Raw genomic sequence first — 19,024 nt, forward strand, 5'->3', positions numbered from 1 at the left:
GACTATTGCTCTGCAGTGGAACGGAATGCAGGCATTGGTGGAATGGCTAAGGGCTATCAGAGGTGGTGACACTGGGCAGGTGGGGCTGTGTCTCCTTCCACCCCTGAAAGAGGGGCCAGCCTAGGAGGGCCCCTGTTGCCCCTCTTACTTGTAGGAATCAGGTGGCGTCGGCGTCATGGAGCGGTCCATGGAGTGGCTCGCCTACACTCCCATGCTTGGGGGCCTTGCCTGGGAATATCCTCCTGCACCCTCAACAGCTAGAATCCTGGCCCTTGGCACTCTGTCTCATATGAAACTGCCAGGCTTTATGACCCTATTCCTGGCCCTGCTTGGATTGTTGCCTGGGACCTCAGTGCTGGGTTCTTATGACCCTGTCTCTGGCCTCCATGTGGGTTAAATGATTTATTGGGACTGAAAGCCATGTAAAGTTTCCAGGCTGTGGATACTGAATGTGTTGGTCCTCAATGCGAGAAAGAGAGTTCAGCTGTTCAACTTGTGCCAAGCTGTTAGTGTTCAAGGGAGCCGGGCCTGACGGCAGGCAGGGATGGCGAAGTCAGAGCTCCGGAGACAGGAGGAGAGGAACGGCAAGGGGGGGCGTGGAGGGAGGCAGGGGAAGGCTGAAGTATGGCAGGACAGAAGGACGCTTGGTTAAGTTCTGGTGCGGGGGAGCCTGCTGCTAGTAAAGGAGGCGGGGCGGAAGGTGGCTGACGGTGGAAACAGCGCACGGCCCCGGAGTCCAGCTTTGTGGAGACACTCGAGCCGCGAGACGTGGGGGGAAAGGAAGGCGCATTGCTGCTGTCTGAGTGATGTGCTCTCTACTTGGTAGGACCTACGAGCTGGGGGCGGGGGATGGATGAGGATGGATCCCCGAAACTTTGCGTATGTTCTGCTGAAGTTACCTGCAGAGCAACAGGCACTGTCTCTCGAAGAGTTCGGGGTGGGGGCTGAGGGAAAAAGAGAAGGAAGCGGGGAAAGAGTGAGCCAAGGGGAAGTGAAAGAGAGAGGGAACATTAAGAGGTCAATGCTAGTGATTGCGCTGTGATCGCCCCGAAGCCCTGCCCTTCTCCGCTTCTGGAGGAGCATCACACCTGCGACGCACCTCTGTGCCTCAGGCAGCAGCCTCTCTGGCAAAGCTGTGACTTCTGAAATCTCTTCTCTGGCTTCCTATTTCTTCTAGGATTAAGTAGAAGCTTCTTCTCCTGACTTTCAATGCCTGTCATGGGCTGGCTCCTCTTACCTTTCAGCCCTTGTTTCGCGTTATGCTCCGCTCGCTCCAAAGCTTTTGGAAATTTAGATTTTTTTCATTGCTTGGTGTATTGGCCCCAGGAGCGTAGCCAAGTCATGTAGAGTGTTAGAGGAGCCTAGAGATCCATAATGCTTAAGTTCATTATTGGTGCAATTCCATTGCTAGTGAGCCTCTGAGCAAGTGAGGATGATTCAAAGGGTGATAACAGCCTTCTCAGGACACTCGTTGCTAATGAGGAGGAAGCCTTATCAGGTCGTGCCTGAGAAGCAGAGTTTGTTTGCCTTAAAGCTGCAGCTGGCTATGCTTGAGAACCAAGTGCTGTTAGTCTATGCTGAGAATGAACGCGAGGGGCGCGTGCTGCTGAAACGCTGCTTCTTGCTAAGCTGCAGAGTATAAGACCCATTGTACCCAGTGGCTCGGGGTTCAGAGAAGCGGTCTGATCCAGCCATTGGGTATGCCTGTGTGCTGTAAGTTGCCCAATAAAGTACTCCTTGTAAGCCAACCTTTGAGTCTGATTTATCACTATCTCAGCACTTCTAACCTAAGAGTTCAACACTCGCAGCTGGGACGACACACTTGGCAATGCTGATTATTTTTGTAGTGTTTCCTGTGCCCATTTGGGGCATTCCCTTCCCACCATTTTGGTTTTGTGATTTTATTAGGATGTAAACCTTCTAGGTAGCTTAGTGGTTAAGATGCTGAACTGCAGACTGGAAGGTCGGCAGGACAGCAGTTCGAGACTTGGAGCAGTCCGAGTGCTGTGTGATGGAGTGAGCTCCCGTCTTCAGTCCCAGCTTCTGCCAACCTAGCAGTTCGAAAGCAAGAAATTGCAAGTAGATAAATAGGTACCGCCTCGGCGGGAAAGGTAACAGTGTTCCGTGCACCTCGGTGTTCAGTCATGCCGGCCACATGACCACGGAAGCGTCTTCGGACAGTGCTGGCTCTTCAGCTTAGAAACAGGGATGAGCACCGCACCCTCGAGTCGGACATGACTGGTTGGGGACACCTTTACCTTTTTAAACCTTCTAGGCAGGTTTGTTGCTTTATTCTGTACAGTGCCATGTGCATTCATGGTGCTATACAAGTAAATCATCATGGTCATCCTTCGCTCCCACTGAACAGCTACACTCCCCGTGGCATTACTGGCATCCGTGGTGCCTCAGGTGTAAGTGAGGCGCTCCATCACTCCAGCGTGATGCCACGGCTACACTCGCAAGGTTGTTGCATCTGGCAGGCGAGATTTGTCCTTGAGAAGAAACCTGCCTGCTCTGTTCATCTGCTGCTCTCGCTTTTCTGTAAGCATGGGGAAGGGAGAAGACGGCAAAGCATACAGGAAGCAGGAGAATGCGTCACTTGTGGGGGGAGGGACGCGGCTCCAGGAAACCTCCTGTCAGGGTTGCCTCTGAGCGCAGGGAGCGGCGCAGTAGCTCGGATTCCGAAGAAGAATTGCAAGACGTGGGGGAGGAAGTTTCCCAGGCTTGTCCAGAGATGGAGACACAGACTCCGCAGGCTTCAAAGGCCCAGCTGGACGCAGAGGGCCTCTCTTCACACACCCCTGTGAGATAGAGCAAACAGGGAGAGGTGGGGCTTGAAGAGCCTGAATTCTTAAGACGCCAGGCGCAGACGCAGAGCCAAGAGAGAGATGGCGGGGTGGAGCTTAGGTGGTCTGCCTGATCGGCCCGGCGTGAGGCCTCTGAGCACCGCTGTTCACGAGAGAGGGCGATCCCCCACCCACCCCTTATGCTAGGATAGTAGCCCGCCTTTTCTTCAAACGGTGGGCAACGTAGCTTTCTTTCGAACTCCCTGAAGGCATCTCCTTTGTAGACTGTGAGTCACTCACAATTTGCATCTGTATGACTCAATGGAGTCAGTATATTAAAAAGCCGAGGATTGACGCTTTTTGTCTGTGTTTTGATTTAGCTTTTGAAGTTTTCAGCAGGGGCAAAGGGAATCCTGACACCTACCCTGTAGGTGCACCTCTGCCGTGGTGGCTTTCCTCTTCCAGGCCAGGCTGCATGGAAGACCCTTGTTTGCCTCGTCTGCTCCACAGCCGCCACTGAACTGGCAGCTCAGGCCAGGTGTGTTGCAGGTAAAGGATCTGCAGCAGCCCCCCCCGCCCCAAAGGCGGGTCAATGAGGTCCACGTTGCGTCGGAGGCATGCCAGGTGGGTGGTGCAGCAGAGGTGCCCCCTCACGACGGGCATGAGCAGGAGGGGGTGGGAACTACTGCCGGGGAGTAGAGGGGTACAGCTGGCGGGGTGGTTGGGCCGGCAGCCCTGGGACAGCTGCTTCCGAGAGCAGGAGAAATACGTTGTGGATAAAAAACTTCATCAAGCAGACCTCTTGTCACCTTCACAGGCTCCCACTTCCTGTCCATATCTGGGCCCACAGAGCTGTGCTTTTTCTGATGCTGAGAAGGACTCAGTCATTTTACACTCAACACAGTTACTCTGTAAATAGATGCTCACAGACTATGTTTTAAACATTTATCAACACGAAGCAAGTGCATTTGAGTATACAAAGAAACTGATACTATGATATTGCTGACAAAGGTTACAACAGGAAGCGAAAACAAGCAAGACGCAGTGCGCATACGACCAAGACAAAGTTCTGCCAGCAGAGATTGCTACGATTACTAAGATGCGCCCTGCTGGATCAGGCCAAGGGTCCATCTGCTCCAGCATTCTGTTCACACAGTGGCCCACCAGCTGTTCACAGGGATCCCACAAGCAGCACAGGAATGCAACAGCTCCCTCTCGCCCATTTTCCCCAGCAGCTGGGGTTCACAGGCTTACTGCCTCCGATACTGGAGGCAGCATAGAGACATCTCCCACATGGGAGCAACCCCCCCCCCCCATATCTCCTTTACTTTTACAAATTCACACTTGAACTGGCAGTTCTCCGTGTCTCCCCCGCCCCTTTAACACTCTCCCGAGTCTCCAGCTTTCCAGAAAAGCAAGATATTAACTCCCCCCGCCTTTCCCTGGCTTCTTTTTGGAGCCCTTTCTGCTGCAGTTACGGCAGCTCCCTGACGGTTCTTTTTTTGTGTGGAATATTTATTTTATCTTTATAAATGAAATAAACAATACCAAAACTGCCAACAACCTGATCAATACTACAATTTCCCAACAATACAATATTCTGATGAGGACACCACAATAACAAAAAGAGAAGGAAAAAGAAAAAAAAGAGGAAAAGGGAGAAGGTAAGGAAGTGAAGAAAAAAGATTCTTTCCCCTTCCCTCCCCCTCTCCCTCTCCCTCCCCTTTAAAGAATTAAGTTTACAATCCAATACCCCCCGGCCTCCAATGCCATTCTATTTTAAAAACTATATAACCTTAACAATCCTACAGTTTAATAAACAACCTTACATTTCAATATCATATCACCAATCTTATATCAAAGAAACAGGTCTACAATTCATTTCCAGAAGCCTATATTAATATTAATAATAATAATAATAATAACAATAATAATATAGTGTTAAGTAATAATAAAACTTAATATAAACCTTCAACAGTCAGTAATATATTTTATACTAGATATATTATCTATTTTGAAATAAAAAATATACAGAAAAGCAAGAAAAAACAAAAGATGAAAGAGAATAAACGAATATATGTATAATCATTTATCTTCTGAGCTGGCCTGGATCATGTAGACTAAACACAAACAGGTAACAAAGCTTGTTTAAAGATTCCCGTTCATGGGGCTGTAACAGCATTCTCACGCATTTTTACGTTCAGCCATGCCTCCACCATTTCATGATTTAGAAACTTCTCCCTGACAGTTCTTTAAAAAAAAAAAAAAAGAGCCCTGAGAGGGCAGCTACAGGATAGAGAAAATGGGGCCCCACTGGGGAGGGGGCGGATGGAAGCACCGCTGGTGCCGGCACCCCATTTGCTCCATCTTCTCTTCTGCCACCCTCTAACGGCTTTTTTATAATGCCAGGAAGATTTGCACATTTTGGGGGACTGGTAAGTAAATGGAAGGGAGGTGCAAGCAAATTTAATGGAGACTCGGGGAAGTGCCAAAAAGGTGGGGGACACTAAGAAGTGCCAGTGCTTATAATTGCAAGGATCTCATTGCCAAGGGGGAGATACTGCCCCCCCGGGTGTATCTACTGCTTTGGCTCCCCAACCCTTCTTTGGTGTTTCTGAATTAAGCTACTGGTTCCCCCCTTTCCTTTAGTATTTCTTCCCCAGTCCATCGCAACTGTGTGCAAATTAGCCTATGCAACCTTGTCTTGTCAATTTCCTTGTAGGATACTTTTTCCCCTTGGCTGCTCCCTTTGAGAGCAGAAACAGACAAGGAGATTAACCAGTCAAAACTACTCATAAGGGACAGCCATAAGTGTACACTACTGGACCTCTGAAAGACTGACAAAAAAATAAATTAAAAAAATTACAACCCCACTTGCGCATTTTTGGGGCACCGAAATATTGGGAAAAAATGCCAGGGAATAAAAAGGACCAGTAATCAGAGTAACAACAATTGCACATTTTTGAGACTCTGAAAATAATAAAAAAACAGGAAACAAAAAGGGGGTAGCAATTGGAGCGGGGACAGGAGACAAAACTTTTTGCTGCAAAATCCACCGGGATACGTGTGGGACCCAGCTGGTGCATTAAGTTGGAAGGAGGGAAAGAACAACCCAGAGTGCGTCGTGGGTTGTTCAGCAAACAAAACACACCGCATAGCTTATTCGCAGGGGTGGCTTAACATTATGTGTGAACCCACACACTCAAATGGTTTCTCCACTGTGTTGAGTTCGAAGATGTTTAGTGAGAGAGATCATCTGACTGAAGCTGTTTCCACACTCAAAACAATCGTGTGGTTTCTCCCCTGTGTGAGTTCTCTGATGACGAGTAAGAGTTCCCTTCTCACGGAAGCTCTTTTCACACTCCAAGCAATGATATGGTTTCTCCCCCGTGTGAGGTCTTTGATGACAGGTGAGACTTGGCTTCCGACTGAAGCTCTTTCCGCATGCTGAACAATGATATGGTTTCTCCCCTGTGTGAATTCTTTGATGAGAAGTGAGAGCTCTCTTCTGACTAAAGCACTTCCCACACTCCAAACAGTGATATGGTTTCTCCCCTGTGTGAAATTTTTCATGAGAAGGGAGGTATTTCTTTTGACTGAAGCTATTTCCACAGCTTCAGTCCAAGCAGTTATATGGATTATTCCCTGTGTGAGTTATTTGATGGTGAGTGAGAGATATCATAGAAATGAAGCTCTTTCCACACTCCAAACATTTATACGGTTTCTCCCCTGTGTGAGTTCTTTGATGAGAAGTGAGATGTGTCTTCTGACTGAAGCTCTTTCCACACTCCAAACAAAGGTATGGTTTCTCTCCAGTGTGAAATCTTTGATGATGAGTAAGATGTATCCTCTGAATGAAGCTCTTTCCACACTCCAGGCATTTATATGGTTTCTCCCCTGTGTGAGTCCTTTGATGTTGAGTGAGATTTCTTTTCTGACTAAAGCTTTTTTTACATTCCAGGCATTTATATGGTTTCTCCCCTGTGTGAGTTCTTTGATGACAAGTGATATATTCCTTCCTATTGAAGCTCTTTCCACACTCCAAACAAAGGTACGGTTTCTCTCCAGTGTGAAATCTTTCATGATGAGTAAGATGTATCCTCTGAATGAAGCTCTTTCCACACTCCAGGCATTTATATGGTTTCTCCCCTGTGTGAGTCCTTTGATGTTGAGTGAGATTTCTTTTCTGACTAAAGCTTTTTTTACATTCCAGGCATTTATACGGTTTCTCCCCTGTGTGAGTTCTTTGATGAGAAGTGAGATGTATCTTCTGACTGAAGCTCTTTCCACACTCCAAACAAAGGTACAGTTTCTCTCCAGTGTGAAATCTTTCATGATCAGTAAGATGTATCCTCTGAATGAAGCTCTTTCCACACTCCAGGCATTTATATGGTTTCTCCCCTGTGTGAGTCCTTTGATGTTGAGTGAGATTTCTTTTCTGACTAAAGCTTTTTTTACATTCTAGGCATTTATATGGTTTCTCCCCTGTGTGCGTTCTTTGATGACAAGTGATATATTCCTTCCTATTGAAGCTTTTTCCACACTCCAAACAATGATATGGCTTCTCTTTTGAGTGAGTTCTGCGATGACGAGTGAGATGTGCCTTTTGACTGAAGATCTTTCCACACTCAAAGCAAAGAAATGGTTTCTCCTCTGTATGAGTTCTTTGATGAGGAGTGAGTTGTGTCTTCAGACTGAAGCTCTTCCCATGTACCAGACATTTATATGTTTTCTTCACGGTGTGAAATCTGCAATGAGCTTTGATGTTTGATTCAGAATTGAAAGTTTTCCTATGCAGATGGAACCTATTCTTTTCCAGTCTTTTATGTATTATTTCTTGGATTATGATATGATGGTTGCCATTGCACTGAGAAGCAAAGGAATTCTTCCTCATATTCTGATTTGCTTGTGTTTTCCTTCTCTGCGGTTGAGTATTTATACATTTGTCTCTTTTCTGTGACATTCCATGTTGTTCTCTCTTATTCTCCCCTTCCCACTTGTCACCTTCTGAAATGAAGACAACAAATTGGTAAGAGACTGAGTTAGCAACAGAACTTCGAATAACTGTGCACCTTCAATTAATGATTTCGATGAAAGGAAGAAGTGAAAAAAGAGTTAGATGTGATGCAGTTCTTACCATATGTTTTCCTGCCTTTGTTGACTGGCATTAACTGACTGTTCGTGTGGTACAATGCATTTGATTGAGACCATGACAACCTGGTTCTTCTTTCAGCTGAGAAATGAAATGTACTGTGTGTTTCTGGGCCAATTACTCTCTCTCGGCCTAGTTGACCTCACAGATGTACAGTCAGGCTGCTCGGCACTAGGACAGGTATTGCAGGCTCCAATGAAATCTGGGAACAACGGACATGGTCCTTTAAAGTGTTACTGCCTGTGCAAAGGCAGGACCAGTAACACACAAAGTCACCTTACCTAATGGCCCTATAGGTCACTCACCCAAAGTCAGACCTGGCATTACCAAGCTAATCAGAAGTGCACATAGTCAGAAAGACTTGAGAGAGGCAAATGCAAATCTAACTGTACAAACATATGCCAACCATGCAGTGATCTCCCAGAGGTAAGTAAATTACCAGCTCAGGGGCTCGAAACAGAATTTCTTACCCTTTAATAAAAGACGCAATCTTGAATAGCTGCATGCTCAGCACCTCCTTTACTGGGCACCTGTTCGAAATCGGCCACTTATACATTTGAGATGACTCTGGCAAGGGGTCACAGAATCATGGAATAGTAGGGTTGGAAGGGGCCTACAAGGCCATCGAGTCCAACCCCCTGCTCAATGCAGGAATCCAAGTCAGAGCATCCCTGACAGTTGGCTGTCCAGCCTCGTTTTGAACGCCTCCAGTATGGGAGAGCCCACCACCTCCCTAGGTCACTGGTTCCATTGTCATATTGCTCTAACAGTCAGGAAGTCTTTCCTGATGTTCAGCTGAAATCTGGCTTCCTGTCACTTGAGCCCATTGTTCCGTGTCGTGCAAACCCCATTGTTTTCATCCTGAAACACCCAGGAAACTTCCTGTAACTCCTTTGTGGATTTGCAATGTCACACCTGGCACCCTTTGCCCTTGAAGGTTTTGTGGAACTGGATACAAATCCAGAGTCTCATGCACTTGGTCTGACAGCTTACTATAGCAGTTCCATCCGTAGCTGTTGGACCAGTACCATCCTGGGTCCGTGCTACTGAAACCACCTTGGTCTCCTGGCCTACGCGCTATCGGCAAGACTCCACCTGCTTTTCAGAGCGTGGCAAACCCTAGAGTTCTGGTGCCCTCACACAGAGAGAAGCTGAACTAAGAACTGAAGTAGAGCCCTGCTGGATCAGACAAAGGGTCCACCTAGTCCAGCATTCTGTTCACACAGTGGCCAACTAGCTAACAACAGGGAACCCAGATGCAGGACATAAGTGCAACAGCACCCGTCCGCCCATGTTCCCCAGCAGCTGGTGTACATGGGCACAGTGCCTCAGGTTAATTCTTCCCATCCCTCCACCCCAGCAAGGGAAGATGTAATCTGGCTGTATGGCTGTGAAGAGAGACCGCAGTTTGAGAGACAGACTAAGACAGAAACGGCGGGGTCTGGGTTTTGTAAATGAACTGCATTTCGTGGTGCTGCCTTCCTTCCTAAAGACCTCCCTCTCCTGCTTCAGTACAGCTGATCTTGGGTTCTATGACAGGTCAGTTCTATGTTTGTATTTGTTGCAGCTCTTAATGTTTCCTGATGATTTGGAGCCCGGATGATGATTGTTGTTTTGATTCTGTTGTGGTTTTCTAATATTTTGTATTGATGTCTCACCAGTATTAGCTGCTGTGTGGACTGCTGTTTAATGGAAAGGCAGGATTATGAATGTTTTAGTACAGAAAAACTGACGAATCCTGGTAGACTGGAAGAAGGGATCTGGAGGTGGCGAAATATTCAGTCAAACTCCACATGGCCCCTGCAGGGGAGGCCTTCAACTATGCCTTAAAAATGTGCCTGTTCTAGGCTGACTTTCCCAAATCAGTGTTTTGCTGCTGGTGGTTCTAGAGACTCTGAGCTATCTTAATGTGTCTTGTGAAAATTTTGAGGCATATTTGAAGCCTATGTCCTTAAGCTGCGGCCTAAAAATAGTGTTTAATTATTTGATGATTTTAATATACTCAGTGTGTATTTTCTTTTTGAACTCTGCCTTCTGAGGGCAGTTTCCTCAAAGGCAGACTCAAAATGCTAAATAAATTAATAAAGGATCTGTGCAAAAAATGGCAATTATTATCTTGCTCACCATTATTGAATTTGGAACCCGACAGTATCAAAATCAGGAAAACAAGGGGCCTTACCAAGAGAGGCCACGATCCCACAGTTCTCCTCCATGATTTGCTTGTGCAGGGCTCTCTGGTCAGGATCCAGCAGTGCCCACTCCTCCTCAGTGAAGCACACAGCAACCTCCTCAAACGTCACCAGAGCCTGGTGGAAAAAAGAAAAATGTCCTTGTCAAGGATAATGGAAAGTGAGGTGGCTGGGCATTATCCTGCAGGACTGAAACCTGCTTGCTGTGACAACCGATTGCTGGGGGAACACCACCAAGAAATGGCTCTGGCCCTCCTGCCCCGCTTGCGGCTTCCCAAGAGGCATCCGGTCAGCCACTGTGGGAAACAGGATGCTGGACTAGAGGGGCCTTTGGTCCCATCCAGCAGGGCTCCTCACATGATCTTAGCTTTGCCAGAAGGAAACAGAAGGGGAGAGAGGTATTCTTGCCCTGGGAGGTGAGTAGGGGATGGAGGCACCCAGGCTGCTCCCTGCCTGTCTCCTAGTGATCCTTCTGCCTACCTGATCTGGTTCCACTCCATCCCAAGGACAAAGAGATGGCCGAGTACCCATTCTCAGCATCATTCCAGCCCCTGTAAGAGACAAAAGTAATGTAAAGCCAGTAGCACATGTTTGTCTCAGAGACTGAGATTACAATCCTAAAGTCACGGACACTCTGTCCCTTGGAACACAACAGGACTGACTTCCCAGTCAAATCCACAGAAGTCTAAGTATGCCTGGGCATTACAAGATGCCGTAGCTTCAATCTGCATTTTGATAATTCATTTGGGTAAATGTGCATATTTCCCCATTTGGGCTCTTGGCCACAAATCAAACTGTGGGTTTCTATGCATAAAGTCTCCAACTGTTGAAACTTAAATGAGTTTTGAACTGTGGAAACGGCTGGAGACAAGCATCTTCCCCCTGAAAACATTCAGGGGAAACATAAAAGGAGATAAATGATCTCTTACATTCTCTAGACAGCGAGACTAGGTTGAAATACAGCCACCCCCATATTAAGCCTTACACTGCAGGGCAGCACATCCATCCTCCTCCTGCCTGCTCCCTCTTTGTGGGGGGCTCTGCCTGGTGTCCGATGGACCCTTCTCTGCTGCAGGGAAATCAAAGACCACTCCTGCAACCAGACTCTGTACCTGAAACAGCAATGGAGATCCAAGACATGGAATGAGAAGATTAGAAAAGGAATGAGAGAGGCAAAATGTTGGGGGAAATATCTCTCCTTGGGTGATTTCCAGAATGGTTTGGCCAATTAGTAGAGAGTTTTCGGATATCCCTGCTCACATTCTGACCCCTTAGATGAAAAGCTCTCACCTGCTGCTCTTTCTGCTTCTCCTCCTCTGCCCGGCTCAGGAGGAAGCCTTCTGCCAGGGCCACCGCCTGGGAACTGGTCTCTGCTCCACACTCTCTCACCCAGCTCGCCATCTCCCCGGGCAGGATGGCCAGGAACTGCTCCAGGACCACCAAGTCCAGGATTTGGTTTTTCGTGTGTTGCTCTGGCTTGAGCCACTGATGGGAAAGATTGCGGAGTTGGTTGCGAACCTCTCGGGGGCCCTCAGCCTCCTGGTAGCGGAACTGCCTGAAACGCTGGAGCTGCACGTCTGAGCTGACCATGTCCTCACCTTGAGTTTTCTGTAGTGTTCTTTCCCAGAAATCCCCACTGGCATCAGGGTCTCTTCGTGCTTCAGCACCAGCTCTGTCGTGCTTGGCCATCTTTGATCTGCGTTTCAAAAAACCCCTCCAACTTCATCCAAGTCCCCAGCCACACACTCTCTCCGTGAAGCCTTCTGCTGCTGCCATCTTCTCCATATGCCTCTCTTATACTAAACTTCCTTAAAACCTGTTTACAATAAAGCTCTCAGTCATGTAAAGAAATCTTTGTTCATTAGTCATTTGATTTTTAAAGGTCAACGTATTACTTCACCGAATTCACAAACACATAAAAGCTAGAAATTCTGAGGAACACTTACATTTCTCTTTCCTTTAGACAAATTGTTTTACATCATATAATTAAATAGACCCATAATATTTCGCCCCGATTTTCTGAGCTATACTACCTCAGCACTTGCAGGCTCCATTGCTAAGAAACATAGCTAGGAGCTGCCTCACTGGAACACAGCAAATGTTCTCACAAGACAGCATCCTCCATCCGAGGAGAACACAGATTTTGTGCCCCACAGAAACACGAAGTCACTGCTCTGTTGATGTTTGCCTTTTTCTGTTCTTTTTCAACACCTCTTTTTCATTCCCCATTTTTTAAAAAATTCACTTCTTGTCAGTTTTCTCCTCCTTCTCTACAGGACTCCTCTCCAGCTGCCTCTTTCTGTAGGGCTGCATCACAGGTGTGACACAAGAGCTTTTCCTGCCTTAGCCAAAAATCCCACTGACGCCTGTCCCCCCCGCCCCCCCGTAGTAAAATATCATTCATAAAATAGCAATTCAAATAACTGAAGCCTGCTGCCCTTTCAGGGCTCCCTGAATCGGCTGCCTCATGGGAAGGCCGGTCTTGGTGGGCACTTCGTCACCCTCTACCTACCTCTGTTGTATTCTGTCAGCCTGGCCAATCCATCAGAGGGCAAGGGACGCGTCTCAGCCACATCAGGGGACCCACAGTTGGGGGGGGAGCAGTGCCTGGTTAATGGGGGAAGGATTTCGATCAACACAGAGCTTCCTAATCAGTTGGAATAACTGACTCAACGCTGCAGTTCTCTCCCCCCCCCCCGAAAGGGGCCTCCGGGTTTGCTGAACCGAGGAAAGAGGAAAGCTCCCTGATATCGTGGGGGGAACCCCAACTGGGCCAGCTGCACAGGCCTCCTCCCCATGGCGCGAAACGGGGGGTCTGGCTCCCCCCCGTAATGCGAAATCACATCCCGCCCGGACTCGCTGGGGTTGAATTTGGGCATCTCCCCCGAGGGGGGCTTCCGCCCGCTCTTCACTCTCTTGCCCCCCATGTCCCGCCGTCCCCCGCAGTCCGGGGCCCCCCTACCCCACTGCAAGGCGGGCGCGGGGGTCGCACCTGACCCCGCCCAGGAGGCGGCGGAGCAGCGCCCGGGCGACGCCGCAAATCCCCTCTCCTCCGGAGGAAGAGGCGGGGCAGGAAGGGCCGCGGGGAGCGCATTTCCGGGGGGCCGCGGCCCCTCCCCCGCCCGTCTAGGAGGCCGGGCCGTTCCTCGACCCCCGCAAGCCCGCGCAGGCGCTCGCGGCTCCTCCCCGAGCAGGACCCGGGACGCGCCTTCCCGGCTCCCGCGGGGCGCTGCTGCAAGCGCGTCCCCTGTTCTGGCCGGGGCGTTTTCTCTTCCCGCCGCAGGCCTCTGCTCGGCCGGCGGGCGGGGCGGCAAAACGTGGCCCTCCCTGTCCTTGCCGGGCGGCTCAGAAGGTCGCAGGAGCTTCCACAAGTCCGCCCAGGACGCTGGTGCCCTCAGGGCGCGAGGGAGGAAGCTGCAGTTCCGCCCTGCGGGCGCCTGCTCCCGGCTTAGGTCCGCTCAGTTCCCTGGCGGTTACTCCCTGGTGCATGTGGATTTCGGCCTCCCCAAGGCTGCCCCCGCCCAGCTGGGGCCCCCTTGGAATCAATACGGTGGCAGCCCAGGCTGACCGGCACCTTCTCGCTGTCAGGCCGAAAGCCCTGTTCCTAAGCGGTGCTTGCAGTGAAAACCACCCTGACTTTCTGGGTCTTAGTTACTTTGGCCCACAGTGAGCAAAACGTGTTGAAAAACAAGGACAGAAAGACTTGTGAAGCAGCAGACCTTTCCCTCTGCCTGGAACAGAGATAAAGTGGTTGTGATTGTGGTTTTAATGTTCTATATATTTTAATTTTTGTGAACCGCCCAGAGAGCTTTGGCTATTGGGCGGTATAGAAATGAAATAAATAAATAAAATAAAGACGAACACTTCAGATACGGTGGTGGCACAGAGAAGTAGGATCTGCAACGTAGCATTGTCTTGGCTTTTCTTTTGCAGTTTGTGGGATAGGAAACCTTTTAAATTTAAATTTGCTTACATATACATTTTTATGACTTTGAAATGCTCTCACCTGCTGCTCTACCTGTTTCTTCCCCTCTGCCCGGCTCAGGAGGAAGCCTTCTGCCAGGGCCACCGCCTGGGAACTGGTCTCTGCTCCACACTCTCTCACCCAGCTTGCCATCTGCCCGGGCAGGATGGCCAGGAACTGCTCCAGGACCACCAAGTCCAGTATCTGGTTTTTCGTGTGTCGCTCTGGCTTCAGCCACTGATGGGAAAGATTGCGGAGTTGGTTGTGAACCTCTCGGAGGCCCTCCGCCTCCTGGTAATAGAACTGCCTGAAACACTGGAGCTGCACGTCTGAGCTGACCATGTCCTCACCCTGAGTTTTCTGTACTGTTCTTCCCCAGAATTCACCACTGGCATCAGGGTCTCTTCGTGCTTCAGCACCAGCTCTGTCGTGCTTGGCCATCTTTGATCTGCGTTTCAAAAAACCCCTCCAACTTCATCCAAGTCCCCAGCCACACACTCTCTCCGTGAAGCCTTCTGCTGCTGCCATCTTCTCCATATGCCTCTCTTATACTAAACTTCCTTAAAACCTGTTTACAATAAAGCTCTCAGTCATGTAAAGAAATCTTTGTTCATTAGTTATTTGATTTTTAAAGGTCAATGTATTACTTCACCGAATTCACAAACACATAAAAGCTAGAAATTCTGAGGAACACTTACATTTCTCTTTCCTTTAGACAAATTGTTTTACATTATATAATTAAAAAGACCCATAACATTTTGCCCTGATTTTCTGAGCTATACTACCTCAGCACTTGGAGGCTCCATTCCTAAGTAACATAGCTAGGAGCTGCCCACAGTGAGAAAAATGTTTTGAAAAACAAGGATAGAAAGACTTGTGAAGCAGCAGACCTTTCCCTCTGCCTAGAACAGAGATAAAGATGAACACTTTCGATATGGTGGTGGCAGAGAGATGTAGGATCTGAAACTTAGCATTGTCTTGGCTTTTCTTTTGCAGTTTGTGGGATAGGAAACCTTTTTAAATTTAAATTTGCTTACATATAAAGTTTTATGACCTTGATAGGAAGCTTTTTTAAAAGCCCAAGGGGGGGGGGGCTGGGTGCAGAGGGGACTGCTATTATAAGGTCTGCTGCTATTTATTTGTTTGTTTAAAATATTTCTTGGCCGCCTTTCCAGGCAGAAGCCCTCCCAAGGCAGCTTACAACAATAAAATACATAAAAACGGTTAAAATATGTAAAAGTTTTAAAAACATAAAAACAATAAAAGCCAACAATAAAACCAACAACGATGTTGACAACAGCAACAATAGCAGTCTATTGCTATTGTAGAGTTGTTGTTGTTGTTCAGTCGTGTCCGACTCTTCGTGACCCCATGGACCATAGCACGCCAGGCCTTCCTGTCCTGCGCTCTCTCCCGGAGCGTGCTCAAGTTCATATTCATTGCATCCGTGATGCTATCTAGCCATCTCATCCTCTGCCGTCCCCTTCTCCTTTTGCCTTCAGTCTTTCCCAGCATCAGGGTCTTTTCCAGGGAGTTGTAGAGTTAGTATCAAGCAAAAAGTTTTTATGCTGCTGTTACTGGGAATTGTATTTTTACCATTTAAGGGAGCAATCCTATGGCCAGTAGTAAGCAGCTAGACAGCCGTAGGATACGTTGGTTTCCAGAAACTGACCTCGGAGCCTGCTCTCCAAGGTTGGTTCCCTGAGAACCGACCTTTCCCTCTTCCCGTGCTCTCTGCCAGGCAGCTCAGAATGGCCCCGCGCTCGCAAGAGGAGTGTGGATTGGCAAAAATGGGGCGTTCCGGGGTGGGGATGGCGGAAATGCCCGTAAGACACATCCTATGAAGGGCAGCTGAAGTACAGAGGGGACGATCCCCTCTGCGCTTCTCCTGCCCTGCATTGGATAGGCGGCCGCCCATCCCGATGGGATTGTGCCCTAAATTGTTTTTATGGTTTTAGTGTGAAACACCTGAGGACATTCTGCCCTGAAAAGCAGTATGGAAATACTTAAATGATGTATGTGACTTGCCTGGGAAAAAAATCCCAGTCTAAACACAACGCTTAAGGCTTTTAGTATCCCGTTTACTTCCCTAAAATTAACTTATCTGCTTAACACTTTGGTCTTAAAAGGTGCTTAACATTGGCTGGATTGTACCCTAAGTATGATTATTACACTCAATGTCAGCTCTAAAATTGGTGTGTGTGTGTGTGGGGGAGCCCTCAGATACGAGGGCCTCAGCTCGCCTCCCCCTCGGACTGGGCCCACCTGCTTGCCGGCCTCCGCGCTCCCCTGCCTGCTCCCCCTGGGCCCAATCTGCCTAGCAGAAGAGAGCAAGGCGAGGGCAGACCGTGGCTGCTCTCTGTCTCTGCTCTTGCGGCTACCCCACCCTTGGTAAGGGCCTCGGAGGAGGCCTACAGGGCAAGGGGGAAGAGAAGGAGCTGGGCCAGAGGGCTTGGCGGATCCCTGGTAGGATGTGGCCTCAGCAGTTGCCTGACAAGGCCGAGCCCTGATTTGACTATTGCTCTGCAGTGGAACGGAATCCAGGCATTGGTGGAATGGCTAAGGGCTATCGGAGGTGGTGACACTGGGCAGGTGGGGCTGTGTCTCCTTCCACCCCTGAAAGAGGGGCCAGCCTAGGAGGGCCCCTGTTGCCCCTCTTACTTGTAGGAATCAGGTGGCGTCGGCGTCATGGAGCGGTCCATGGAGTGGCTCGCCTACACTCCCATGCTTGGGGGCCTTGCCTGGGAATATCCTCCTGCACCCTCAACAGCTAGAATCCTGGCCCTTGGCACTCTGTCTCATATGAAACTGCCAGGCTTTATGACCCTATTCCTGGCCCTGCTTGGATTGTTGCCTGGGACCTCAGTGCTGGGTTCTTATGACCCTGTCTCTGGCCTCCATGTGGGTTAAATGATTTATTGGGACTGAAAGCCATGTAAAGTTTCCAGGCTGTGGATACTGAATGTGTTGGTCCTCAATGCGAGAAAGAGAGTTCAGCTGTTCAACTTGTGCCAAGCTGTTAGTGTTCAAGGGAGCCGGGCCTGACGGCAGGCAGGGATGGCGAAGTCAGAGCTCCGGAGACAGGAGGAGAGGAACGGCAAGGGGGGGCGTGGAGGGAGGCAGGGGAAGGCTGAAGTATGGCAGGACAGAAGGACGCTTGGTTAAGTTCTGGTGCGGGGGAGCCTGCTGCTAGTAAAGGAGGCGGGGCGGAAGGTGGCTGACGGTGGAAACAGCGCACGGCCCCGGAGTCCAGCTTTGTGGAGACACTCGAGCCGCGAGACGTGGGGGGAAAGGAAGGCGCATTGCTGCTGTCTGAGTGATGTGCTCTCTACTTGGTAGGACCTACGAGCTGGGGGCGGGGGATGGATGAGGATGGATCCCCGAAACTTTGCGTATGTTCTGCTGAAGTTACCTGCAGAGCAACAGGCACTGTCTCTCGAAGAGTTCGGGGTGGGGGCTGAGGGAAAAAGAGAAGGAAGCGGGGAAAGAGTGAGCCAAGGGGAAGTGAAAGAGAGAGGGAACATTAAGAGGTCAATGCTAGTGATTGCGCTGTGATCGCCCCGAAGCCCTGCCCTTCTCCGCTTCTGGAGGAGCATCACACCTGCGACGCACCTCTGTGCCTCAGGCAGCAGCCTCTCTGGCAAAGCTGTGACTTCTGAAATCTCTTCTCTGGCTTCCTATTTCTTCTAGGATTAAGTAGAAGCTTCTTCTCCTGACTTTCAACGCCTGTCATGGGCTGGCTCCTCTTACCTTTCAGCCCTTGTTTCGCGTTATGTCCTGCTCACGTTCTTCACTCCTCGAATGCCGTGTTTCTAACCCGCCCAAGGGCTTCTGCTTCCCTTGCTCGGCTCCATCCCTTCTCTCTTGCTGCCCCTAATCCTGGAATTCCCTTCCAGAGTATTTGCAGATCATTGGTTCAATTACTGCTTATACTTCTCAGTTTAAAACTTTTTTCTTTTCCAAAGCTTTTGGAAATTTAGATTTTTTTCATTGCTTGGTGTATTGGCCCCAGGAGCGTAGCCAAGTCATTTAGAGCGTTAGAGGGGCCTAGAGATCCATAATGCTTGCTTAAGTTCATTATTGGTGCAATTCCCTTGCTAGTGAGCCTCTGAGCATGTGAAGGTGATTCAAAGGGTGATAACAGCCTTCTCAGGACACTCGTTGCTAATGAGGAGGAAGCCTTATCAGGCCATGCCTGAGAAGCAGAAATTGTTTGCTGCAGCCGGCTATGCTTGAGAACCAAGTGCTGTTAGTCTATGCTGAGAATGAACGCGAGGGGCACGTGCTGCTGAAACGCTGCTTCTTGCTAAGCTGCAGAGTATAAGACCCATTGTACCCAGTGGCTCGGGGTTCAGAGAAGCGGTCTGATCCAGCCATTGGGTCCGCCTGTGTGCTGTAAGTTGCCCAATAAAGTCTCCTTGTAAGCAGACCTTGGAGTCTGATTTATCACTGTCTTGGCCCCTCTAACCTAAGAGTTCAGCGCCCACTGCAGGGACGACACATTTGCTGCCTAAGATGCTGCTATGTTTGGATTCGGAGGGAAGGAGGATCGGGGGGTCAGCGTAAAGATTAATGGCTGAGTAAAGAATGCAAGTATGAAGTGACCCCCACCTTCCTGTTCGGCACTTTGTTGCTGTGTGCTAGGTTAAAGAAGAAGAAAGAGAGTGTGTTTGTCATGTTGTGAATCCCTGGCTAGCTTGTCTAGTGATAGAAAGCCCCCAAAGCTTACTCCTTGTTTAAGAAGTGTTTAAAAACCCAATTGTTGTTCTGTTGCTGTTAAGAGCTGTGCAGTTCAAAACTGCCCTGTAACTTTAAGGGTACTTTTGCAGAAGGGTGGAGGAGCATAGCCGATGTCTCCTTTCCTCCTTGCAAACGAGATGGTTTTGTTGTTTTTAATGTGTTTGAAATAGCTTAGATTTAGATTGCCAAGTAG

The 19,024-nt window shown here is 49.1% G+C and overlaps 1 protein-coding gene across 2 annotated transcripts; it reads right to left on the reverse strand.

Annotated features, from left to right (window-relative positions):
* Positions 1–3,717: 3,717 nt before the first annotated feature.
* LOC146355932 (uncharacterized) lies at positions 3,718–14,262 on the reverse strand. 2 transcript variants are annotated; one of them, XM_084830792.1, is made up of 8 exons: positions 13,120–14,262; positions 12,640–12,734; positions 11,726–11,943; positions 11,418–11,612; positions 11,113–11,239; positions 10,608–10,678; positions 10,118–10,244; positions 3,718–7,793 (listed from the first exon to the last, which is right to left on the reverse strand). In XM_084830792.1, exons 3-8 carry the CDS (start codon positions 11,768–11,770, stop codon positions 6,403–6,405), a joined length of 1,956 nt encoding a protein of 651 aa, XP_084686918.1. In that variant the 5' UTR covers positions 11,771–11,943; positions 12,640–12,734; positions 13,120–14,262; the 3' UTR covers positions 3,718–6,402. The 2 variants fall into 2 exon arrangements, with proteins under 2 accessions (XP_084686918.1, XP_084686917.1); XM_084830791.1 differs by having other exon boundaries at positions 11,418–11,943.
* Between the last annotated feature and the right edge of the window lie 4,762 nt (positions 14,263–19,024).

This window comes from Heloderma suspectum, chromosome 2 (genome assembly GCF_057233095.1).
Source record: "Heloderma suspectum isolate Gila_16-S chromosome 2, 16-S_ref, whole genome shotgun sequence".
NCBI classification, from domain to species: domain Eukaryota; kingdom Metazoa; phylum Chordata; class Lepidosauria; order Squamata; family Helodermatidae; genus Heloderma; species Heloderma suspectum.

What these genes read in the sequence shown, in the direction of transcription:
- LOC146355932 (XM_084830791.1), bottom strand. Translation starts at nt 11,816, where the DNA reads ATGGCCAAGCACGACAGAGCTGGTGCTGAAGCACGAAGAGACCCTGAT. An exon ending in AGAAGCAGAAAGAGCAGCAG is followed by an intron (nt 11,240 to 11,417) that starts GTGAGAGCTTTT and finishes TTGCTGTTTCAG; the next exon opens with GTACAGAGTCTGGTTGCAGG. An exon ending in TGGGATCGTGGCCTCTCTTG is followed by an intron (nt 7,794 to 10,117) that starts GTAAGGCCCCTT and finishes TCTTCATTTCAG; the next exon opens with AAGGTGACAAGTGGGAAGGG.